The sequence below is a fragment of the Varanus komodoensis genome, unplaced genomic scaffold (assembly GCF_004798865.1).
Source record: "Varanus komodoensis strain SLA01 unplaced genomic scaffold, ASM479886v1 scaffold78, whole genome shotgun sequence".
Classification (NCBI taxonomy): domain Eukaryota; kingdom Metazoa; phylum Chordata; class Lepidosauria; order Squamata; family Varanidae; genus Varanus; species Varanus komodoensis.
The window spans coordinates 809340-835253 of record NW_025336455.1 but is presented as its reverse complement, the minus strand read 5'-3'; the positions used below and the strand labels follow the sequence as shown (position 1 = coordinate 835253).

At 55.1% G+C, this 25914-nt stretch overlaps 1 protein-coding gene across 1 annotated transcript in view; it reads left to right on the top strand.

The window, feature by feature from the left end:
* Positions 1 to 25914, top strand: part of ARHGAP39 (Rho GTPase activating protein 39) — a 94524-nt gene that overhangs the window by 34329 nt on the left and 34281 nt on the right. The window contains exon 5 of the mRNA XM_044453231.1: positions 2307 to 2387. Within this exon, the coding sequence (XP_044309166.1) occupies positions 2307 to 2387 (81 nt within the window). The remainder of the gene's footprint in view (positions 1 to 2306; positions 2388 to 25914) is intronic.

The following is a 25914-nucleotide window of genomic DNA, read 5'->3' as shown; positions in this document are numbered from 1 at the left end:
AACGTGGAAGGTCTGTTTGATACGTTAATATGGTCAATAACTGGTGACAGTAAGTCTGCTAATCGTGGCATCGATAGGAACATTTATGCCTGCAGAATAGTGGTTCCTTTCAGAGCTTCCGATGGCCAGAATCCCCGTTCGGGGATGATGGTCCTGCTCCCCGGAGTCCTGCACGGGAGCAGCCTTGGCCATCTCTGAGGCACCCCCGCGACTTTTCTCGCCTTAAGCCTCGTGACATTGCTTGCTCCCCTTCACTTGCACTGTTATCGGACGGTAGGGTCAGTTCTCTTTTCCGAGTGTCCTCTAGGTCAAGTGTGGTCCCCGCAGACTCCCCCCAGCCTTCGCGCATGCCCGAACGCCACTTGCACCTTGTGGGGCGCGTCCCTCCTGGTCCTCCTCAGGGCCACAGGTGGGAGGGCCACTGAGTCGCTCGGGATGGATTGCGAGCCGCTCTGCACAGCCCGCCGTTTTATGCAGCGCATGCTCCGTGACTCGTCTTTCTGCCGCCCTCTTGACGTGGAGGGTCTGTCTCCTGAAGGCCCTGGCCCCAGCCGAGGCCATCGCTTGCTGTGTCCCGGGCCAGCAGACTTCCAGAATAGTTTTTCCAGGCTAGAGCAAGCGCCACCCTCTCTGGGTGGGGGGGGGGGGGGGGTAGCAGGGCTCTGTCTTTCAGCTGTGATGGTGTGGCAGAAAGAGACCCCAAACGCGGGCGATGTGGATGAAGGGGGCACGTAATTGGGGCAGGAGCCTCGGCGGCTCAGGGCTTCGCTTCGGCCCCTGCCGGCCTGCGCAACAAGGCAGGGCGCCGGGGACCAAGGCGAGAAGGGGCTCAAGTGCTGTCCGTGGAGCTGCAACTGGAAGGCGCAGAAGCCTCGTTAAAACTAAGCTTCTGTCCAAGTTAATTTTTTATTGCCGCTTTGTTCTGCGAGTGTTCATGGGCATGCATTTTAATACAGAACATTCCATCCTATTAGGACAACTTGTTTCTTTCCCTTTGTTCTGAAAGCATCGCCTAATCCTCCTCATTAACACAAACACCTCCAGTGGCGTATCTTTTCCCTTCTTTTTTAAAGCGCCAAAGCAAATGCGTTTCCAGGCTTGGTGAATTGTGCGTGGAAGTGTCCTCGTGCTCTAGCCACATATTCGGTGCTGGCAGAGTGGCGTCTTCCGTGGACCCATGCGGGTACATCCAGCTTTGCGGGTTTCACCTCCGGTCCACACAGTGGCGCAGCTGGGTGTCGTTACCCCTTTCTAGCTTGCCTCTGTTCTCTGCTCATAATGTATATGTGATACATATGTATGTAGGCCCATAAACTGAGTCACTACTTGGCAAAGTGATTGGTGTGTGTGTGTGTGTAGTCAATAATCCTAACTTATCAGGTCTACATGCAGCGGATGTTGGACATTTGTATGCCAGCTACGGGCAGACATGGAGTCGCTTGACGTGGTCCTGCATTTTGACATTTCTGTCTACTGGGGCAGAATATAACTCTAATAAACAAGCAAACAGATAATGGTTGTGCTGTAATGAGCTCAGGTGCTCACATATTTCAGGCTTCTCAGGTAGGCAGTGCCACAGGCAAGGGACAAATCTATATAAGACATGTGAACATCCTTCTGTTCCCTGGAGCTAGTGCTTATGTTTCATTTGTAGGTTTTCCTGAATGAAGGAGATGCTCTCAATGCTCTCTGTCTTCCAGCAGGTGTGCTGATCTTGAGCCCATTGTGGTGCAGGAGGTCGCCGATACCTGTCAGGACTCATAGCCATGGGAAGTCTCCTCCAGAAATGTGTTGAATCCCTTGTGATAGCGGTCCAAATGGGTGGCCGCCACTGCATCTCACGGAAGTGCATCCCGCAGTGTAGTTAAGCGATATGTGAAAAAGCGCTTCCCCAGGCACCTTCTCCGCACCACGCTTGGTTCTGTGCCTCGCCCTCATGTCTCCCCTTTTCCCTAGGATCAGAAATTCCAGCTGTTGCGACCTTTCCTCATGCAAGACTTGCTCCGGCTCCTCAGTGATTTTAGTCTCCCTCCATGGCACTTGTTTCCTCCCCACGATGTCCTGGTTTGATGAGGTGACCAGAACTGTACACAATGTTCTAACAGTGCTGGACAAAACGATCTGATCATGTGGTTTAACTCACTCGATGAGAATTTCAAACCTTGATCACCGCAACAGCCCAGTCAAAATTGAAGGAGCATCTTTGTGTTTGCCAGAGGAAGACAGAGCTGCACTCATGAAGAGTCAGTGCTCATTTCCTCCGGTTTTGCTTTAATAGCTTCATTTTTCTCGACTATCTTTTGCAGTTCCTCACCTCCTGGGGTTTTTGAGAAGGAATATGAGATTTATCGAGATTACAGCTCTGATGGGCAGCGACTCCACTACAGGTGAGTTGTGCATGTACCTTTAAGGGAGTGGGTCATGTGTGCCAAAGGAAGGGAACCTTCCAGTTTGCCCAGTTTGCTGTAGGGTTAGGAAAACCTCCTTCTGCTTAGCATCTGGGAAACGGAACACACGAGGCAAGAAATGTCTGGAAGACACCTCCGTGATGCCGTCTCTCTCCCGTGAAATGCTAAACTGCTTGAGGCCCACAAAGTAAATACTGAACAATTAGTCACCTATTGTCCTGTCCAGGGTTACTTAACAGTAGCATCTGATGGCAGTCAGATCGAGTAGGTAAAGCCCCATCCAGGAATCAGTCGGGTCAGACTTGGGAGGTCATGGCAGGACAAGGGCAGAAGGAAACAGGGCCCCGGACAGATTGAAGACTGGTTCAAGTGTCTGGAACTTCCCTTCTAGGATGATAGGAGAACCACAGCAGGGAGCTAAAGCCTACCGAAATCTTGGGCCGGCTGTCATGACCTGTCATGTGCTAAAGCAGCTGGCCAGCCTTTGAAAGGGCCCTCCCGCGATTGTGTAGCCTGAGGTTTCTGTGAGGCTGGGGAAAGGGAAGACGGGAAGGCTCTGCTGCGGAGTTGTGTCCCCCGGCTGGAAGGGCCCCAGTGAGGTGCCGATCAGGCTATCCTCAGAGACGCCCCTGGGCGGCACCCTCATCAGCGTTCCCTGCAGCATGTGAAAACGTGGCCTGGGGGCCGTGGCACTGATGGGGAGAGCTGCGTGGCTTGCTGATACCTCCATGCAGGCTGCCACCCGCCACGGATGGGGAGGCCAAGCTTGTGGGAGGCAGTGATTACGGCCAGCTCATATAAAATTTGCCTATCAAAGCGGAGGCTGCCTGGCTGCTGAACTCTTTTCGGTGCTGTAATCTTGTCACTTGAGAAGCACCCAGCCGTCTGTGCTGGAGCCGGGGCGTAGCACGCCGTCAGCATTGCTCTCGCTCCTCATTAGCATCTCTCTCGCATCTTTAAAAGCAGAGGTGCTCGCATCTCTGTGTCCTGTGCTCAGAGCTGCGGTCACACGTGTACCATGTGGGGCTGGGCAAGCAAGAAGGCGGTGGCGGCACTCTCTAGAACAGCCGTCCGGTACCTTCCAGATGTGTTGGCTCCTGGGAATCGCAGCTTGGCACTTCTGGAGGGTACTCGACTGGGGAAGGCTGGTCATGAGGGGTGTGTGAGAGAGAAGTAGGATGAAAGACCCGTGGATCCAGTCTGCCTGGCATGGCCCAAGACTCCCTCTCCCCTTCATCAGAGGACAAGTCCACTTTAGAAAAGAGTTGGATCAAAAACTTGCAAGGGCGAAGAGGCTGGTAATCCACGTATGTAATCAGACGCAAACTTCTCCTTCCCGGAGATGCTCTTCCAAGCCCTATAATTTAGTTTCAGCCATGATGGCCTTATTAGACAAATTCATTTATGCTGTGTGTCTGGCCTGCCAAACCTAATCTCCACATTGAGCGGACGGAAGAGCAAGGCAGAGTTCCTCTTTAAGCTGAAGCTTTATCTCTGGCCTAAAAGACTGGCGACTTTGGCTCGATCGAACCACCTTGAATCTGATGCGGATTGCAGGACCCGAGTAGCTCAAGGTCAGGAGAAGCATCTCATCCCAAGTCATGTAGGACTTGATAGGTTAAATCCAGCACCTGGAATTGGGTTTGGAAGGAAATAGGTGGCTGCCGTAGGTGGGCCGGCATTGGCGTTACGCATTTGAGCCTGCTGGAAGCAGCTCTTAATCTGGCTCCACATCTGCACAAACTTCCAAGGAGGTTTCAAGGGCCGCCCCATGCAGAGTGCATTGCAGTAATCTAGTTTAGAGATTACTGACACTAGCCTATCCCTGTCCAAACAGGGGCATAGCCGAGACACCAGCCAAAGCTGGTAGAAGAAACTCCCGGCCTCTAAGCCCCCTGGGCCTCAAGTAGCAAAGGCAGCCCAAGGAGATCACGCTCTGAACCAGACCTCTGCGCTTTGGTTCGTTATCCCGCAGCCGGTCCATTGTCCCAGCCAGGCTCTGGTCCAGCACATCCCCAGCCTCACCGGATGCAGCCCCCCCCCAAAAAAAATGGCTCCAGCAGCTGTAGGCAGCCAGGAGTCTTAAAGAGAGACCCCTCTCTGACGTGGCGACCAGCCAGTCTTCTAGCCCTCCCCGACACCTGCAGTCTTCTTTGTCAGACAGGTTTCAGGGCAACCTGGCAACCTCCAGGTATTTTGGATGGCAGCTCCCAGAACACCCGACCACCATCCGTGGCAGCCGGGGACTTGTGAGCGCTGCCATCCAACACATCCAGCGCTTGCCTTGCCTTCCCTGCTCCAGGGGGGTTTTGGCCTAGCGAGCACTTTAGTCCGTATACCAGGTCAGCCTCAGGTAGCCCAGGATGTCTGCCTAGACCAGCAGCCAGGCTCGCAAGAAGCTCAGAAAAGCCCTGCCGGACCAGCCCGGCTCCCCTCCTGCTCCAGGGTCCTTTCCTTTGGGAAGCCACAAGCAGGGAAGTGGGGCAGTGGCATCCGCAGCAGCGGGGAGAGTGCCTGTTGCCCACCGTGACCGCCTTTGGATTTTCCTTCCTGGGAATGCCGCGTGCCGGCTTCAGGGCTCCCAGGGCAGCACGCTCACAGAGCTGTCTCCCGGTGTTCTCTGGACCACTCTGCTGCAAAACTGGCCGTCTCTGACGATCTCTGGGGAGCTTGGGTAACGTGATGTCCTGCACACTCGAAAGCCCATACCGTCACGCCGGCGAGGCCAAGGAAGACAGTCTGGGGTGCGGACGTGCCGACGCGAGCAGGTCCTGGTGGGCTCACCCGTGGCCTGAAGCACGTGCAGTGCCGCTGCTCGCAGCTGCACTTTGCTTCTTTTCTTCTCCCCGTGCTGAGCAGGGGCTGCTACACGGCCCTGTCTGTGTGGAGGCAGCAGCGAAGCCCACGGGCCACTGTTCTTCTCCCCAGCTCTGGGTCTCCTGGGCTCTCCTGGGGACCTTCTGCTGCCCCTCTGCCGGATCCTTGCAATAGCACGTGTTGAAGCTGCTGTGGAGACGCACCCTGAGGTCAGCCCTTTGCCAGAAGACCGTCACTTTGTCATAATCCAGGGCAGGGCAAGCGTTCTTGCGCATCGTGTCCTAGTGCAGGGAATGCCTGATGCATCTCAAGCCCCTGACTCCACTTCGGCCTCTGCCCTAGCTCCGTGGTCATCAGAATGGTCTACTACGCAGGATGGTTGGAATCTACTGGGAAGTCTTTGCACACTAAGAAGGAAAGCGATGAAACAGAAGTTCTGGGGATTCTTCTTTAATCAACTACAAACTTATATTCCACTATATTGACCCGAGGGTCCTCTAAGCGGATTACAGTGCGATAAAAACACACCATAGCAATAAAAGCAATCAATTAAAACATACATCAATAAGCAAAAGACAATAAAACAAAGTACTACACAGCTGAGGGAGAATAATTTAAAACCGTATAGATTAAAAGAACAATGTTGCTAACATCAAGATAAAATCAATTATTAAAATACCTAGAAAGTAAAGTTGTTTTCACCTGGTGCTGAAAAGATTGTAGCACGGGTGCCAGGCAAACTGCTGTCAGGAGGCTGTTCCGCAGGTGGGGTGCAACTATGGAGAAGGTCCCTCCTCTGTTCGCCATCCTCCTTACCTCTTTCAGAAGGTCCTTCGATCTTAGTGGCCAGGTAGGTGCATATGGGAGCAGGTGGTCCTTCAGGTACCCGGTCGCAAGCTGTTCAGGACTGTATGTGTTCGAACAAGCACCTTGAATTGGGCCCGAAGCTCAAGTGGTAACCGATGGAGATGGCAGAGTATTGGTGTCTCATTGGCGCACGCCCTGCTTGTACCATCAACCGCGCCACCCTGTTCTGTACCAGTTGCAATTTCCAGACCATCTTCAAGGGCAGCCCCATGCAGAGCGTGTTGCGGTAGTCCGGTCAAGAGGTTACCAGAGTGTGAGTGACCATGGCAAGGCTCTCCCTGCCCAGGTAGGGTCACAGTTGGTACATTAAGAGTAGCTGAAAGACCGTGTCCTTGGCCATCGGGTCTCCCTGAGAGTCAAATGGCAGTTGGGTACCAGGAGCACCCCCAGTGGATGAACCCTGCTCTTCAGGAGAAGTACAGCCCCACCCAGGACAGGTGGAAGGCCCATCCGCTGGGCAGACAGACCACCCAGCAGCACCTCCATCTTACCTGGACTGAGCTTCAATCTGTTGCCTGTCTCCAGTCCATTATCGAACACAGGCAGTGATTCATGACAGAAACTCCCTCACCTGGAGTAGGCGGGAAGGCGGTGCACAGCCCGGCGTCCTCCTGGGCATGATGCTTCGGCTGGAGGTCCGTCTCTGGCTTCCAGCCCTTCTTCACTGGTTGATCCAGAGAGAAAAACAGAGGTGGAACCACACCGTGAAACCAAGATTGGCTTTGTCTTCCTTTTTTTGGTGCAAGTTGCTTTGTTTTTCAGGTTTGAGTGCCCCAGGCAACGATTGGGGCCTCTTTCTGCAAGTGTTGCTTAAATGGATTTTGTTAATTTAAAAACCCCTATATATGTCATTCAGGTGGCAGCTAGAATACCCAGCTGGTATTTAAAAAATCTTCCTCTTTTTCTCTGAGCCTCTTTCATTTTCTCTGGGGCTTTAAGCGCTGTTCAGGCGTACATGGTGGTGAGGTCTAAATTGCCTGCAGCTACACCGGAAAGATAACCAGGAGCCATCATAGGGAACCTTGCTGAAAACATCCACGTAGTTTCCCGAGGCAGCGGAAGAGGCACATTAAATAAATGTTAGGGATTATTAGGACAGGGACTGAAAATAAATGGCAAATGTCATCACGTCCGTATGCACACGCTTGCCGTGGTGATCTTTAAAATGCTGCAGATGGTCTTTTGCTGATCTCCAAGAGGATATTGTAAGACTGGAGCAGGTACAGAAAAGGGCAGCTGGAAACACGGAGGTGGAGAGCAGGTGCGCCTCCCCTACAGAAAGTGGCGTTCGAGTTTGGACCTCTACCAGGCGAAAACATCCAGAGAGAGGAACCCTGCCGTGGAGAGAGGGAGAACCCCGAAAGGTCTGGGGCGGGGGAGGCGGCACAACCTGCCAGGGCCACGTCCTCCGTCCACCTCCAGAAGTAGACGTGGTACGGGATTCCCAGGGGAAACAAGGCACAGGGAGGCGGGGGAGGGAGTGCCCTGTTTCCAAGCAGAATCGTGCTGTCGAATCTTCCGGATTTTGGTGGCTCAGAGGCCAGCGGGGCAGAGGGCTTCAGGAGCAGCCATGGCAGAGGCTCCGTCTCTCCCCCCCCCCCCCCCCCAGTGCTGCAGAGGACTATGAGTCATGAGTGGTGCGGAGCTTGTGTATAAAGGGCTGCACCCTCTCCCAGTGCTCAGCAACTTGGGGCCATCTGAGAAACCGATTTTGTGGTACGCACAACAGGAAACATCTCATTGCACACAGCATATAATTACCTTGGGAAATGCGAGCTGAGACGGCTTTTTTAAAGGGTCGGATGGATTCTCGGAGGATAAATCCATCTAATCGCTCTAGCTGAGAGTGTTAAACGGGATCTTGTGTGTTCAGAGGTAGGATGCCTGTGCCCATACATTGTGGCTCAGCTCTTGCGAATGCCAGGCTGTGGCCACCTTTATGGTGTTCACCCACTTCATGGATGGCCTTCCCCTTCCTCGTCTGCCTCCCGCATCCCTTCGCATGACTCTCTTCTCCAGGGATGTGCCTGAAGCATGGCGGTTCCGTCAGTTCTGCCTGCAGGGGAAGTTCTGGCTGGATCTGAGGCAGGCCCCTGCGGCATCGGCAGGCCTCGCCAGCACCTCGTCATGAGCACGTCCATTTTCTTCCTGTCCAGCTTTCATGCTGTGAACCTGTCCTCAGGAGGGGGTGCATGGATGCCCCCCCCCATCTATAGCCTCAATACAAGACTCTCAAGGTGAACTTGGCCTTATTTGAATTGCCTCTCGCGGCCACACTGGGGCCCAGCCAACCCAGAGCTCCCGCTCAGACAGAGACATGCGCCTTCCTTCCCCCCTTCTGGGCTCTGCATCCCCGGAGTGCCCAGGATGCTTGGCTGGGGCACTTGCCCTTCCGACACGCCTCCATGGAGCCGGGCTTGTCTGTCCTGTGGGAGAGGCTTCGCCAGCCTCTCTGTACCAGAGGCATCTTCCACACAAGTGCCAGGCCCAGTGCTGAAATGCTTGCAGACTCTTGCCGAAAGATGCCAGGGCAGGGGGCTGCAGGAGGCCCCCTCCGCCCTCTCCTGCCGGCCCTGCCTTCCTTCCAGCCCCTTCTCTCCAGCCCTCCCTCTCCCGAGCCCCAGCTCTTGCTGGGGAACCTCACTGAGCTGGGGACCTTTCAGGCAGGTGCCCATTTCCCCTCCACTCCTTGGGCATCTGCACTCAGAGCATGAGGGCGACTTGACCCGGGGACTCCTGGCAGTCTCTCAGGAATGCGGTTGTGTGGATGCTGTTATCCTGGATGGAATTCTGGGGCTGGATCGGTTTGGTTTCCCTGAGGAGCATGTGGTCAAATGTGGCTGTCATGCTCTTCACGGTGGCGCAGGAACATTCACCTCCTGCCACTCGGCCATGCAGTGCCGCCTGAGCAAGGAGCAGGTATCTCTGTAGGCCCTGGTGGCTTCAAGCAAGTGAGCCAAGCTGCATGCTGCCTTGGAGGACGGGGCTGCCATCCAGCTGGCCAGGCCCATGGCGTCAACCGAGGAAAATAAACGGTGCATCACAAAGGTATGAGTTTGGAAAGAGAGAGCAAGTGTACGCTGAGGGAGCGCCGTGTTTGTGGTCCTCTGGACGGTGGTATCTCACGGTCTGCAAGTGCAGACCTGCACGTCGAATGCCAGGAGTCTGGTAGTCATCTGGTCCTGCTGGCACGAAAGAGTTAATGCTGGAGTGGCCCTGGCCTCAGCGCTTGGGATGGCGGGAACGGAGGCGACGGAGCGATGCCAGTCATGCAGCCCGCGTCCTGCTCAGCGCAGCTTGTGCCTTCCAGCAGCTGCCCGAGCTCCCCCCCCGCCCCCAGACACATACTCACATCATGGGAAGCCCTTTCCATCAAACGAGCAATTAGAAGATTAGATTTCACTAGGGGGAGTGTGCAGCGGCCAACTGCTTTAGCGCAGGGTTTGCACCAGCCATAAATCCGCCGTTTTCCCCCTCAGCCTTGCTGGCTGCCTGAAAGCAGAATGCCTCCACACGGGACTTGAGCCTCGGAAGGGGAGTCTTGGAGGAGAAAGCTGGTTCACGGGTGGCAGGGCCGGCCGCTTTCCTCTTCCCGTGGAATGAGGAATCGTGGACGGGCAGGGAGGCCTCTGTGCTTTGGGGGCAGCCGTGGGGTTTCGCTGGGCCGTTCTTCACACGGAAGGGCAGAGGTCTCCTTCCCAGAAGAGAGCTCTCCAGCAGTGGGTGATCCACAGAGATGAGTTTTTTGTCGACAAGGAACATTTATTGTGTCCTGCGAAATCGTTTCCCAACCTCCTCTTGCACTGAGGAATTTCAAGGTGCCGAGCACTGTCAGTTTTCACACGTTCAGGGCTGCTTTGAAAATGTGGTTGTTTAAAAATGTTCCGTTTGCTCCTTACTGTCATGTTAAAATGAAAGGCTTTTGGGTATGTCGCCGCTCTCCCCTGGAACGGCCAGAGAGGCTGAGGTCCGTGCCCAGCGCCTAGTGCCAGTGGAAATGGTGGTCTCGGCCTGGATTGTCCTGAAGGAGCATCCCGGCTCTACGGAGGTGTTTCCACGTACTTCCAAGCGGACTGGTTGTAATGACCCTTGTATGGTACTTCCTGTGTGGAAAACACTTTCTAGTTCTCTTTTCTGGCAGCACTAGGTGGGACATGCGCACCTTGGGCCCATTATACAGATGAGCAGCTGAGGCCAGGAGAGTGCGTCATTTACCAGTGAGTCAGAGTTGCTCTGCCACCTGAGCTCCGTACCAGCTTGGACTCTTGCGGGGCTCTGGAGTTGTGGCTGGGTACCGTTTTTTCTGAAGCAGCAAAAAAAGCACGGGTTTGTGCGGTCTGCCCCCCCGCCCAGCCTGTCACCCTTCGTCTCCGAGCGCCAGCCATGTAGAGAGCTTGAAAAGTGGCATTCCCGCATCCTTCCTCTCCGAGGAGGGCCCTCTTGGCCCGGCTTCCTTGCGGCCTGATGTACATTCCTCGCCTGGCCCGAATTGACATTCCCGGCCACGGCGCGGTGTCAGCCGCTTGTCTCCGGAGGCCTCTCACGGTCTGCTGCCCTGCTGTCGAAATCTTTTTCCTCCTGCCTGCTTCAGTGAGTGTCACGACTTGATGAGAAAGGAGGAAAGAAGGAAGCAAATGGGGTGGGGGGGGAGCCAGAAGCAGCCACCCCCTCCACCTCGCTGTGGTGCTCTGTTGACCTGCCTACCCGAGGGAGCAAGGAAAGCCAGCCCCCCCAGTGCTGCAGCAGGGGCCTTTCCTGGGGGTGGGGGTCTGGGCAGGATCGGCCAGGCCGAGGAGGAGAGGTGCAGGTAGGTGGGTGGCGGGCTCCAGGCAGAGCTGGGTCCAAGATCCGTGGATGCCTGAATCTCAGGGGCACGGGTAGCCACCCCGCACTGCGGTCCCCACTGGCAGGCCGGGAGAGCCTCGGGGCCTGCCCCAGCCGGCCTTCACCCACACGCCCCTGGCCCTCTGCCGTCGGTGGCCCCGTGGGAAGAATTCTGGGGGGCGGGGAGCAGAGAGGCCACCAGCTCCCCCCTCCCCTCCCAGCTGCACCCTCCCCAGTCCCTGGGGCATCTTCCACCAACAGCCCCGGGTGGAGGGGAATCTGGATTATTTATTTTACACCGCAATATTGTTCCTTGTGATTTTTATGCTTCTGTGTCATTCGTAAGCATCCCTGGGAGGACTCGTTCTCTGAAGGCAGCATAGAATAATCATAACAAGCAGTCGTGGCGATCAGGAGCGGTGTGGTAGAGGCACAGGGTCCTGCTCCTGCCCAGCTGGCCAGGGAGCCTTTTGCAGGGTGCAGGGGGGAAGAAAGAGGCCAGCATCCAGTGACACCCCTTGCCCCACTCGCTGCTTCCCACCTCTCTTCTCGTGCCCTCAAAATGAAGCCCGGGGCGTGGCGGGCACCCTCCTGCTTCTCTGTTCTGTGCACACGCTTTGGACCCACCGTCTCCTCCTTCCTTCAGCCAGCAGTGCTGCTGATATTTCTTTTTTCCTCCGTGCCCACAGGCTCGCCCCCCACCCCCGGGGCTCCACCCCAAGGGCCTTCGCTGGGTGTGAGGAAGGCCTGCCCTGGGGAAGCAGCGAGGTGCCTTGGTCCATGAGTCCAGGCAACGGATGGACTGGTTTCTCTGGGGGCGAGCAGGGAGCAGTCCAGCTGTGAATGGAACTCTGGCCTTGCATCTCCCCCCTCAGCAGAGTCTCGCTGCTGCTTTGGTGATTCTTTGCTCCGTATCCCCTTCCGCTGCCCGCTTTGCTTATTTCAGCTTTTACCTTCCCTCAGAAAAACACACCACCACTGGAGAATTTGTGAAAATGTTTGTGGGTGGTTTTATTCCATCACTCATTTCGCCTTGCTGCCCCAGGCAGGACCAGCTGCAAGAAGAGAAACAGAGATTAGGTCTGCCTGTACACTGTGCTCAAGAACATTCTGTATTTGGAGTCTGCCAAAGGAACCCCAGGATTTATTTTTCTGCAAGTTATAGAAAGAGCAAGATGGGTGCAGAATCTTACCGCACCGGGAAGTCTACCTGCGTGCACTGTTCCTGTGTCCTCGCACAGCCCTGTCCAAAATCTCTAGATTTGCATCCATGAGGCCCAGAAAATGGCTCTTAAAGATGGGTGTCTCAGGAGGACGGATGAAAATCTGAGCATGTAAACTCTCTGGCCTGTGAAGAGAGGTGTTTTCCCACGTTTTTCTAGCTGAGTGTGGAGTCCACATGATGCTTCTCCAAACCGGCCTCAGAACAGGCAGGCTGAAGGCTGCACAAGGTTCTCTTGCGGCAGACAAACCACTCTGAGAGTTGCCCTTGCACTGCTGGAGATGAAGTCCGAGTCGAAGCAGAGTAAGACGGGCAAGCTGCTAGGAGCTGAGGCCTTTGGATGCTGATTTCAGCCCCTCTGAGGCGCAAGAGCATGTGCAGGTGAGCTGGCCTGGAGACACCCCTGGGCAGCTCTCGCTCTGCTAGGGTTTGCTAGCAGTCCTTGCCAGCTGCTGCTGCTGCTGCGGGGAAGACCCAGAGCCTCTCTGTGCTGCTTCTCCCATATCCGTATTCATGTGGGCCTGCTTGCGGAATGCTTTCCAGGCGAAGTTCCATCAAATGCTTCACCCTCGGTCCTCCGACCCAGGGCCCCGGTCTAGCCCCTTGGGCCTCAGCCTCGCCGCCTGGTTTCCTGGCTTCACGTAGCTTTCAGCATTCTGAGTGCCAGAAAGGCTCTCCCAGGACTCAGTGACTGGCGGCAAGAGATCCAAGTTAAAGTTGGCTGGCAAACGGGGGTTGTGGCCCCAACCTTTGCTTGGCCCACCCCGACTGGGGCGCAGCCAGGCTCCCAGGCCGGTCCCAGGCGGAAGAGGGTCATGTGCCATCCATGCACTGTGCAATCCAGCAGGCATGGGGTTTAGACCATAGTTTAATGCAGTTTCAGTTTTGACCAAAAGGGCTCATGGGTTTTAGTGTGCCAGTCCTGTGATGTCCCAGGTCCACCTGAGCACATGGCTGTTTGGCCAGCCAGTGGTGATGGAGCATCACAACACACAGGGCTGGTGGAGAGATCTGAGGAGGAAAGGGCACAAGCGAGGCCGTCAGACCTCCGGGACCAGTCCATACTTTCATCAGGATCGCCCGAACAGCGAACAAGCACCAACCCTTCATCTGCCCCTTGGTTATGTGTTGGCTTCATGTTGAGGCCAGAAACCCTGAGCGTGGTTGCGATGAAGTACAGGAAGTGAAAGCAAGCTTAGTGGGATTGGGCTCTGCCTGGTGCCGTGCGAGTTGGCTTAACTGTGGGCTTTGGAGTTCTTCTAAGGGAGGGTCCGTGGGTCTTCAGCAGTCAGTTCCAAGGTTTCGTGCCTCTGATCTCTCTCTGTCTGTTGTAAGCACAGTTGCCTCCCTGCAACATTTGTGGAAGGAGCTCTGTTTTGATCTTGCAAACTTGGCAAGAGGATAAGTCTCAGAGGAGACCTTGCAGCCGCTTGCAGATTGACCTGCGGTTCAGGTCGTCTTGAGTTGTGCTACTTCCACTGGCAAAAAGATAAAATTAGTGGAACTGGTTGTTTTAGTTGGCACTAGTGAGAACCAACTCTGTTAGTTTAGCCCAGTGGGGGAGCGTGCTGCATTTGAGAGATCTGAGTTTAAAGGCGCCTGCAGCGTGCTCATGATCTCCCCAAGAGCGTAAGAAAAGGCTTGCTGGATCAGACCCAAGGGCCATCCAGTCCAGCACTCTGTACACACAGTGGCAAATCCAGCTGCCCATGGTCCCTGCAGCAGGATGAGTGCAAGACCTTTGCCCGCCCAGGTCCTCAGCCACCGCGGTGTGCAGGCAGCCCACCTCTGGTCACCGAGGCAGCCCAGGATCCGCAGGGCTAGGAGCCACAGATCGCCTCCTCCCTCATGAATTTGCCCAGTCCCATTTTAAAGCCATCCAGATTGGCGGCCATCGCCACTTCCTTCGGCAGCGAATTCCATTGTTTAACTATACACTGTGTGAAGAAGGCCTTCCTTTGATCCGTCCTAAACCTCCCACCAATCAGCTTCATGGGAAGACCCCTTTTGGGATAGAATGTTATGGGAGAGTGAAAAAGATGCCTCCCTCCACTTTCTCTGCACCATGCATCATTTAGTACTCCAGTTTCCCCTCCCTCACCTTCCTTTCAGGCTAAGCAGTCCCAGTTTCTGTAGCCTCTCCCCGCAGGGGGGCTTCTCCAGCCCCCTGACTGTTTTTGTTGCCCTTCCCTCTCCTTTCTTCCATCTCAGTCATGTCCTTTTTCATGTTAGGCGGCCAGAACTGAAGTCCGTATTCCTAGTGTGGCCGCAACAAAAATTTGTGGAAGGGAGGTAAGATTTTGGCCGTTCTATTTTCCGTTCTGTGTCCAGTGATGCTGAGCAAGGAGTTTGATGTTTTCACAGCAGCTGAGCGCTGGGCTATTTCCATCGAGCTGTCCTCCCCACCTCCTTACAAGATCCCTCCCTTGCCCAAGATCCCTCCCTTGCCCAAAGTGCATTGCCCTGCACTTGCTCGCATTGGACTGCATTTGCCACGTCGATGCCCCTTCTCCCGGCCTGGAGGGATCCCCTTTGGAGTGCCTCTCACTCCCTTTTGGCTTCAGATCACTCTAAGCCGTTTGGTGCCATCAGCCCATTTGGCCACTTCGCTGCTCACCCCGAATTCCAGATCATTGATGAACAAGCTGAAAAGCATTGGTCCTGATGGAGGAACCGTGGAACCCCGCCGCTTACACATCTCCACCCGGAGAAATGGCCATTTATTCCCACACTCTGTCCTCTGTTCTTTAGCCAGTTACTCATCCGTAAGAGGATCACACACACCCCTTATTCCGTGACTGCTTCACTGGCTCAGGAGGCCTAAGGGAGGGACTTTGCCCTTGGGGAGTCCATGCTGGCAGTGTCTCCTGGATGCTTACGGACACTCAAAGAACTCTCATAGGCTAGTGAGACCTTTGTGGAAGCCACGCTGATGCTTTTTCAGCAGAGCTTGTCCCTCGGTGTGCTGGCTGATGTACTGTCTTCCAAAGCAGCTTCCATCAATTTACCCAGAACAGATATTAAGCTCACTGGACTGTGAGTTCCCACATTCCCGCCTCCCCGACACGGGGGCTGTTTTAAAAAGAATGGTGTTCAATTGCCCTTAGACTATTCCTTTGGTCCAGAGACTGATCTTCGGGATGCTTTATATACTTTGTAAGAAGGCCAGCCGTTTCACGTTTGAGCTCTTTAAGAGCTCTACGGTGGATACTCTCTGGTTTGATGATTTATTAACTTTCAGCTTGTCAGTAAGGTTGAGCATTTCATCTTTTATCAGTACAATCTGCCTCAGTGCCTCAGATCCCCTTCCTGAATACCTGAGTTCAGGAACAGGCATCTTCCCGGTATCCCCAGCTGTGCAGACGGGTGAAAAGGCATTCCTTCAGTTCTCTGCGATTTCCTCGTCCTTTCCACTCTTTCAGTGCTCCTTGAATTCCATTATCATCCAAGGGTCCAGCTGCCTCTCTGGCTGGTTTCCTCCTCCTCCTATATTTAAAGCATTCTTTGTTGTTGGCCTTGATGTTGTCAGAGATGCACTCCTCAAAATGCTTGTTGCCTGAAGGAAGCCCTCTCTGACGGGCACCACCTTCGCCTGTTTTATGGAGGTCTGCGTAATCTCCAGGCACTCAGAATCACAGAATCCTAGCATAGCAGCGTTGGAAGGGCCAAGAAGGTCGTTGGGTGCAGCCTCTGCTCAGTGCAGGATTCCAGGGTAAAGCGTCCCTCTCGACTTCAACCTCTGTTTCACTAGTTGACTCCTTCTAGAGAAGGTTCCTCTTTTGGAATCGCATGTGGCTGCATGGGACCTCTCTTGCCTTTTGCCACCTACTCGTACCTGTGCGTAAATTCTGAGTGCCCCGTGGCCCCCACTTCCTTCCACTGGCTCAGCAACAGGCACGCCCTGTGCTGTGTCCTGGGCAGCCCCACCGGGGATTTAATCCAGGGTTGCCTCTCCGCCTGGCTCGAGAGGAGAGCGTGGGTGGGGGAGGGATGCCTCGCTCCACCTGGTACACTGCCCACGTCGAGGCTTCCCATGTGCCATTCTTGAGCTGTGCGTCTCGTTCGTGAGGCAGCACCCGAAGGCAGGTCTTCCCGTGAGCCCCACACCCCCAGTGTGTGTCCGGGGGCAGTGGCACCGCAGGCCCAACCCGCGAGAGTCTGTCCAGCCTCTGCTCAGCTCGGCTCGGCAAGCGAGCAGGCATCCAAACCCTGGACGCGGATGCTGGAGCGGAACCGCCGGCATTTGAGCAGAGGCCGGCCTGCCGGGCGAGAGGCGAGTTTTCTGCCTTCACTGTGCTTGCCCCATCCCTCTCCTTTCCTCTGGGAGAGCACTCCGCGGCACAGCCTGCTTGCTCAGCCTGGTGCTCCCCAGGTGCTTGGGATTACAATTCCCAGCATTCCTGACAGTGCCTTGGCTGACTGAGACTGGGGAGAGCTGATCCACCGTGCGCATCTGTCAAGCCCCAGGCTGGCCTGGTGGTTGCACCCTTTATTGCCCCTCCTTTGCCTGGCATCCCCTGACCCCTTTTAACACGTCCATCCTCATAAACAATTAATTTTTCTCCACTGGCAGGGAGTAATTAATTCCTTGCCTGCAGCCACCCTTTCCGTCGTGTGTGCTGTGGGACTATTGCAGCTGCACGTGGTTTGTGCTGCTTGAAATTCTGATCCGGGCCTTCCTCCGTGGCTGGTTTGTGTGTCAGGAGCAGATCTGCCGGCTCCGTGGAGCAGTGCCTTCCCTCCTTCCTCGTAGCCTCGCCAGAGAGAGGCAGAGCGGCTGCAAAGGATGTGAAGCACAGCTGTTCAGGGGAGGCACAGGCCCGCTGCAAGCCGCAGCCTTGAGACCTGGCGGTTTGCTGGCTTGTGAAAGACGTTTCTGGTGCTTTAGGATCCCTTGACTTGCTCGTCAGTCAGGTAGCCATCTGCTGCTGGTTGCCTGCCTGCTATTCGACACATAGACTGCCACAGTTATTCCAGCATAAGCTTTCCAAAGGCAGGTGTGTTCTTGTGCAGGCAGGAATGGCAGCCTACTCCTCACATTGCATCCTGCGGCCACAGTGATAGGAATGAGGCCCTCTTGCTCCCCAGAGTCGTAACTTCCGGAAGGTTGCAAGCTCCGCACTCGCGTTTGGCTGAAGCCCACCGGCTAGTACTGCGCAGAAGGGGGCCATGACTAGCCAGTTCTGAATCTTCTTACCTGGAAGACCCTATGATGAAACGGTAACGATGATGATGCCAAAGCCCACATTAGATACATGGACCATTCTAGAGAGTTTCAGGTTTTGTATACATAGTGTTAATTTGGTAAACAGTGAGATCAGAAGGGAGTTATTTGCAGGAAATGATATAAACATCAAGGGCGCTGGCCATTCGCAGTGCTTGTGCTGCTGGTAAAGCAAGTGCTTCGGCACTAGGTGAACCTGTGCACTTCAAGCCCCTGGGTGTGGAATTAAACCTGTCAGTAACTCATGTTTTAGTCTCTCTCTGAAGTCAAGTGCTCGGTAAGAGCCACTTCGAAGTGTGTCCCAGGAGGCTGGAGTTCCTCCCACTGGGTTTGGGGTGTTGCCGTGCCTGATAGTGGATCAGTGTTCATTGATTTGGCTTGTTTGTACAGAATAGCGTGGGTGATGGCATTTATCACAGAGGAAGGTGGACAGGTGATGCGATCAGGCCCCGTGACTGTGCTTCCAGAGTGTGGAGTCAGAGCTGGCAGCAGACTCTGAGTAGGGTTAATACCGCTCTGTCTTCTTAAATGCCAATAATAGCATTACTGCGAACCCAGATCAACTAGCAAAAGGAACAGTTAGTTATGCTGCTGGAGTTTTTCTTGTCTGCGGAAGCTTCTCTGTTCCTTCTGTGCCATGGCAACTTCCTCGAGCCCTGAGCTGCAACACGGTGCTCGTTGGCTTTTGGACTTCTTGGGGAGGCAGCTCCCTGGAGTGATCCTGCTTCCAAGGGAAGCTCATTTATCCAAGCTGAAAAGGACACCTACAGGGTTGTTCCCCCTTTGGAGATGGGCCATGTACTGCCAAGTTGTTTGGAGACGGGCCACGTACTGCCTCTTCATTATGAAGGATTTGAACATTTGTTTCTTGCCTCCTCCTGGGGGCGTGCAGATAAATAACGAAAAAGTGAACCCAACAATTAAAAAAGAAAGAAACAGCTGAAAAAGTAGCGTAAAGATCATGTAAGGAACAGCAGGATTGTCAAGGCTCAAGGAGAGAGCCTCATCGCGAAAAGGCTTCCAGAACCAGGCAGTCTGAAGCACCTGCTAAGAAGCAGGCAGAGCGAGGGCCTTCCCTGGGCAGCTGCTCCCTAGGAAAGCGCTCTTGGCCTGGTCTTTTCCAGAGGCTTTGGGCTACGACTCCCTTTGGTCCCAGCTCCTGACCCTGGAAAGGGTGGGATTGCAGCCCCATGCGGCTGGAGGGCGCCTGTTTGAGGAAAACAGCGGAGGAGAACTCCTAACAAGGCAGAAACGACCCATGTGGAGTGTCCTTCACATTTCCCATCCTTCCATGAGAATGTCGTGATTTCTCCTTCCTGCTTTCTCTGTGGGACCATTCCCCCTTGTCGGCTTCATCCCATCTCCTCTGACTGCGGATGCTGCGATGACTTGCTGGCCTTTGTGTGCATTTCCCTCCCTCTAAAGATCGGAATGCCTTCTAAGGAAGTCGGAAGGGGCTTCACCTAACTTCTGCTGGGGGGCGGGGTTGCCCCTTCTTTTTCCAACACAGAATCCCCCCGCCCCCGTCAGCCAGAAAGAGGGTCTGCGCTCCTGCCGTGGGCCCTCCTCCTCCTGCACAATATGGTCTTGCATACAAACTCCCTTCCGGAGTCTCTGCAGTTCTGTGTCCGTAACTCCAAGAACTGTGAACCTAGAAGCTGGGAGTCCCCGTGTCCACCCAGAGGAGAAGCAGCTTCCACCTGCAAAGACCTTGGCCTCAGGACCACTGTCTGCAGCGTACACTTGCTGCGAATATGCAAGGGGGTGCATTGGAAAGCTTCTGCATGCGAGGAAAGTCGGCCGAGGCCGTGCACGCCCACCTGGGCTGCCTTGCATCTTTCCACACTGTGACCATATTTTTTAAGTTGTGAGCCAGCAGTGTGCAGGAAGGAAGCTGAGGTTTGGAATCCTGGAGAAGCAGCAGAAGGCGGCCAGGTTGCAGCGAAGTTCTGGAGTGTCTCCCAGACGGCAGGTGCCGGAAAAACTCTGCCTGGAAGGCTGGAAGCGGAGCCGCTGCAGCCCAGCTCTGCTGGCAATCCTGGACTGAGAGGATGGCTCTGTACAAGGCAGGCCGAGAGCCAGTGTGCTGCCGGGGGGCGCTCTGGAGTGATCGGGGTATTTATTTATTATGGAAGTTATTAGCACGGGGCTTTCAAAACGGTTTACAATAAAACTGTATAAAAATAGCGTACAGTATCAGCAGAAAACAATCTAGAACCATCCTAGCATAAAATGTCTACAATTGATAAAATTCCACCAGTATAACAATAATTAAAATGAACAAGTCATGCATAATAGAAATTGACAACTAACCTGCACGTACCAGAACAATGTGGGTTAAAAACCAATATTTATTTATTTATTTATTTATTATTTATTAAAACATTTTTATGCCGCCCCATTTGCCGAAGCCTCAGGGCGGCTTACAACAAAAGTATATAAAACTGAATGATCATGTTTAATGTTTAAGATAGAAAGAAAATTAAAAGGGTTTGAAGGCAGAATGTGTATAGCATCTGTGCCAGGCGTACCTCCCTGGGGAGCTGGTTCCGTAACGGGGGCCACCGTGGAGAAGGCCCTTCTCCTTGTGGTCACCTTGTTTACTCCTTTAAAGGTGGCTCCTGCAGAAGGACCTCCATAGATGACTTTAGGTGTGTACGGGAGGGAAAGTTCCTTTGGATTTCCAGGCCCTCAGCCATTTAGGGCTTTCTGTGTCAGTGTGAGCACCTTAAAGCAGGCCTGGACTTCAATTCGTAACCGGTGCGGGTGACACGGTGGGATTCTGGTCCCTGCTCTGACTCTTGGCCTGGGCGGCCCGTGAGGATAAAATGGCGAGGAGGAGAAGGACCCTGCCAGCTGCCTCCAGATCCTTGTGGGGAAAGTGTGGCATTGAATTGTAGGAAGAAGAAGTAGGGCAAGATCCTCTGTCCCCGAGTATCCCCCATAGCCAGACTGGCAGTGTGGCATCTCCCTGGCAGCACCGCCCCTTTCAGAAGCAAGCTGTTCCCAGCCTTTCCCGTCACATTCTTGCGCGGCAGTGGCTCGGGGTAGAGCCCCAACTTTGCAAGCAAAAGAAGGTCCTGGATCCAGTCCCGGCTTCTCTGCCAGGACGCGGGAGAAACCTACTTCTGGAGCCTCGCCTGCCACTCTGTGTTGGCCATACTGGGCGACCTGACTGGGGCTAAGTTTATTTCCTGTCTTCCTTTGTCCTTATGGTGTGAAGGCATCCCTAGTCCCAACCCGCAGCCCTTTGAGAAGCTCGCCGGGCCTCTTCCTTGTATGGGGGACGACGTATTTCCCCAGATCTGTTGCAGACCACGGAAGAGCCGCTGGAAGTGTAAGTCTGGATCTGCTTAGCATCTGTGCTAACAAGTGACAAGGATTTAAACTTGCCCTTGACGTGAGGCTGGATTCTGCTCTCCGTTGTAACTTCACCCCGTAAAGTCAAGACGGCCATCCGTTAATGCCACAAATGACTAACTGACAAACTTCCCTGTACATTGGTGGCATACCTGTCTAATTAACATCTCTCTCCACATAAAACTCAGTTAAACTCATAAACAGAATTAATGTAAAAGCTCACACGTAATTTATTGGCAGCTGGGCCATACAAGTGATAGAACGCCGGCGATCTAATAACAGGTCTGCCACAGTTTCTTGCGGTGTGTGATCCAGGTAGTTAAAGAGAATATTTGATTAAAAGCCCCCCGATATCCCTTGGGTCAACTTACAGTGGGCAGAATAATGAATAGTGAATTATAGCTCCCAGATAATTGCTTACAAAGGCATATTTGGTTGCTGCTGCCTACTTCTGTCCTAGATAAGCAGATGGTATTGCTTGGCACCCAAGTTCGGCAAAGGCCCCACGCCACTGTGGGTGGCGGGGGCGGGAGGGTCTGTGTTGGAAGATAATTTGCGGGGCTGCATGTTCTTGCTTAATTTTAACATGCTGCATAAGATTAATGACTGCTGGGTATTTCTGGGTGCCGTAGCCAAAGACGCGGTCCCAGCACCCAGTGAGGGTGTAAGGCCAACTGTCTGTCAATCAATAGCAGATCATATCTTGCCAATTTGTTTTGATGGGCCTGGGCCCAGTTTTCCTTCGTTCCAGCTGGCCCAGTGCGGAAAGGCTGCCGTTTTCCTCTTTGCTTAACCTGCACTGATGCCACAGATCTTGCTCGTCAGCTGCGGGGGGCGGGGGGGTCGGTCTCCCCTTTGACGCTGACCTGGCTTGAGGGTGTCTTAGTATCATCCTACAGAATTTGTCTGCAGAATTTACTGGCCTGCTGTTTCTCCTCCCTCAAGTCTAGCTCCATATACAACAAGCTTAACGCTCCTGCAGAAAAGAGCTTTAAAGAAGATGTCAGTAATTGTCATCCTGTATGATAGGTTTTTTTTGTTGTTTTGAAGTTGGCCTGTGTTTTACCGGTTGATAATTTAAAAGCATAGATGTGTGTCATCATGTAAGGAATAAGTCTGGAATATCTAAAAGATTGTACTGGCCCAGAGTTGCTTGCCCAGTTGCCCTTTATATTTTTGGGAATTATTGCAAAAGACATGACTTCGGATATTTTGGTGACTCTCTTCATCCTCACAAAAGGAATCAAACCTGAGTAACATTCTTCTGAGTCCTACCTTCTTTAGGGGTTGTGATGCGTTCTGCAAAAACGGGCGCTACTTGCCCTCTCCTTGAATGCTTGGAACCGCACTCCACCCTTCCACCGACTGCTGGGATTTTTCCAGGCATCGGGTCTTGGAACCTGCTCTTTGGCTCTGCAGTGAAGGTTTCCTCGAAGCCAGGTCTTGCTGGGCGGCTGTTATGCAGCAGGAAGCAGAGGCTTGCTGGGTGGGAGACGGGTGCTCAGCCCCTTCCTGCTCATTGCTTTGCTCTGCCTCCACGTTGCTCTGAGCCTGACTCCAGGACCAAAACACGGCCCTGCTTGGAAAAGAGGCGTGGGGCGTGGGGCGAGGGGCTTGTGCCGGGGGCTCCCACTTTCCTGTCTCTGCCAAAAATTGACTCCTTCACGGGCAGCTTCACAGACAGCTCGCCGCATGCGAAGCCCGCCTGGAATGTTGCTCTTTGCCTTCTCTTTCATTCCATTGCCCATTGCCCTTCTCTCAATAAATAAGGCAGCCCGTCTTCCCCCCCCCCGCTCCCAGTCTTCCTCGTGTGACTCACCCCGAGTGGGGATCCGTTTTGTTTAGTTTGCGGGGGCCACGGCCTTCAGTGGCGCTCCATGAAGCGCACCGATGCCGGACCGGTGCCGGCTGCTCTTGGCGGGGACAGAACCGCGCCGAGCTCCGCTGGAGGCCTGCTTCGCGGCTTCAGGGGCAGCGAGCCGCTTTTCTCCCAGCACCGCTGCCGGGGGCCTCGTTGGCGCCCGCTGCCTCCATGCCTTCGCCCGCTGCCGACAAAAGGCAGGTGACGGAGCCTGGCCTGCGAGAGCCACGTTGCGGTTTTCGGGGCCTGGGAGGAATCCAGTCACGTTGTGCCGTGACGGGCTCAACGAAAACATCCTCGAGCTGGGAACACTGGCAGGGAGGATTTGGTGGGAGGTAAACACAGATGGGGGGAGGTCCCAGAAATAGCTCCTCCAGGCAGCGGCTGCCTGAAATAGCCACCTTGGCTGACCAGCTAACCTCCAGGGACGGATTGTGGGTAGGTAAAGAGCAGGCAGGCCAAGATGCTCTCGGGGTTTGTATCCTCCTCCCCTCCCTCCTCCCTCCCTCCCAGAGTGCAGGTTGCTGCCGCCTTTTTGTGCCCTTGCTGCTGCTGCTCAGGACCATTCCTGGCAAGCCGGCACCGAGTAGGATGGTGGGGGGTTGCCGTGCTCCGCACGCACACACACACACGCCGATGCACTCGTGTGCGCTACCGCTAATAAAAACCAGTGCTGCTGGGCTTTCGGCTCGCTCATGCCAGTGCAAGGGAGCCCAGGCTGGTGCTGGTGCTGGTGCTGGTGCGCGGGGAGTGGAAGCGGCAGTTGTTCTGGCGTGCCTTCCGGGGCCGGGTGGCCCCGGCTCTTCGGACACGGACATTGAGGCCTGGGAACGGGGTCCTGTGGACGCAGAGGCGGCGGAGGAGGGAGAGCTTCCCTCAAGGCTGCCGTCTCCGGGCGTTCAGGCAGACCCCGGGGACTGATGCGGTTTGGACGTGCGGGAGGGGATGTGGGAGAGCAGCCCGAAGAGCCTGGCTCGATGCTTGGCCCCATGACGCTGCGTCGGGAGAGAAGGGCCAGCCAGCTGGAGGGTCTGCACAGAGCCCATCCCAGGGCTGGGCGCACACGGAGAAGGAGCGTTCTTGGAAATGCTCCCTGGTCTGGGGTCAGCGAACCCCCCTGAGCATGCTCAGAGGCTCTCCTCTCTGGCTGCGCATCAGGCGCAACGTCCTCTTGCCAGAGAGCTGCCTGCTGTTGGGAAGGGAGGAGGTGGGCCAGTCCCTGACCTGGTGCTGAGCAGGGCATGCCCCTCCCCACGTTTTCCCTTCCAGGGGTGAGGCGGCCTGTGGGGAGGGGGCCGGGGAGCAATTCTTGGCCTTTCCTGGATGCCTAAGGGTGCCGCCCCCTGCACGCTTAGACACCCCGGCAGGCTGAGGGCCGCTGCGGATTGCAGCCCGGCTTTGCGCGCGTGCATTGGATTGCGCCGGCCCGTGGCCTGCAGGGGCTGCTCCCCCAGTGCAGGTGTGTGAAAGCAGCAGAGGCGGGAGAAGGGCTCCGCTCGGCATGCCGCCTGCTCCTCAGCTCCCCACACGGCTCCTGCGTCCAGCAGCTACGCCTTATCTAGCATTTCTGGGGCTTGTTCAATCTGCAGATCTGTGCTTTCCTTGCAGAACACGTTTCCCGCTTTGCCCAAACTCTGCTGATTTGGGAGTTTTTCGGCTTGTTTGTATTGCAGCGATAATGATCTGAGAGTCGTGCTGTACATTTTCTGCTGGTTGAGTTAGGTGCAGTTCGTGCAGCCGAAAGCAATAGTGGGACAGCTATCCTTGTTGGCAGCTCTGCATGTCCCAGCTAAGTTAAGACACCCAGCCCAGCCACCTGCATTAGATTTTCCGGATTTTTGAGTAAGCAGAGGTGTGCACAGGTAGATAGGTAAAGTTGATAGGGAGGTCTTTTTCTTCTCGTCCCATAATGCTCGCACCCAGTGAGGCCCTCCTGGGGAGCAGACTGGTGGGGGATTCAGGGCAGGTACAACGAAGGACTCATGGTTAAACCATGGAATCTGCTACCACGGGATACTTTGGGGGGCTTTAAAGGGGGGTTGCGCAAATTCAGGGAGGAGAAGGCGGTCAGCCATGGTGGTCACAGATGGCCTCCAGTATCCCTGCCAATGCCAGTTTGCTGGGGAACATGAGCAGAAGGCGCTCTGGCTGCTGTGTCCTGCTTGCGGGCTTCCACAGCCCGGTCGGCGACCGTGAGAGCAGAAAGCTGGACGAGATGGGCCGCCGCTCTGGCCTAGCACGCCTCGCCTCGCCGAGAAGAATAGCAGCACTGATTACGATGCTGGAGGGTTGTGTCTCAGTCTTGGAGGACTGGCTTTGCATCTCGAAGGCTAGCTTTTTGGCCCCTGGTCTCCAGGAAGGGCTTGGAAAGCACCCGCAGAAAACCTTGCAGGGCGGCTGCCCGTCAGTGTGGCCAGGAGGCGGCTGGACATGCCCAGCCTTAGCATAAAGCCGCCTCCAGTGTTCCTGAGACAAGGGGAAGGTGGGGAGGACCCGAGGCTGGCTAGGCAGCCTCAGCAGGGCAAAGGAAAAGCCGGGAAGTCTCATTCTGGTGGTGCAGCCCTGCCTTCTTCCTCGCTCCGCAGCAGCGGCCAGTAACCGTGGCGTGGAAGCGCAGCCTCTCCCTGGTGCCTCCCTGGCCCCACCTGCACGCACCTGGCGGCCTGGCTTGGGCAGGGCAGCGCTCGCACTGGAACGGCTCTCCTGATGGGCTGGTGCTGTGTGCCGGCATGGTCACACTGGGACCCCATCCAGCCGCCTCACCCTGTGCCTCCCCTTCTCCTTTTGCCGCCAGTTGTTCCCAGCATCAGGCTCTTCTCCAGGGAGTCCCTCCTCCTCATCAGGTGGCCAGAGTGTTTGAGCTTCAGCATCTGTCCTTCCAAAGAACAGTCAGGGTTGATTTCCTTTAGGACTGATTATTATATTTATACCTGGGCTTTCTCTTTTTCCTTTCAAGGAACTCCGGGGGCTCACAGCCTTCTCCCCCTCCTGCTCTCCGTCTTCTCCCCACAACACCCACCCTGGGTGGCAGGCTGGGCTGAGAGCCTGGCCCTGGCCCAGAGTCACCCGGTTCTCTCCATGGCTGAGTGGGGACTAGAACCCCAGTCGCCCGAGTCCCAGCCCTGCGCTTTTACCCACTACGCCACCGTGGCTCATGTGGCTGGATGCCGGCTTCTTTATAAAACGCAGCCTTTAGAAATCGGCGTGACGCAGTCCCGGCTGTGCTCGCTTTGCTGCTGCCCTGCATCCCCCCCTTTCTCTGCAAGGCTGGAGGCCTTTTTGGCGCTGCTGGCCCCTGGGGTGGAGGGTCCTGGCCCTCGGGCTCCCCACC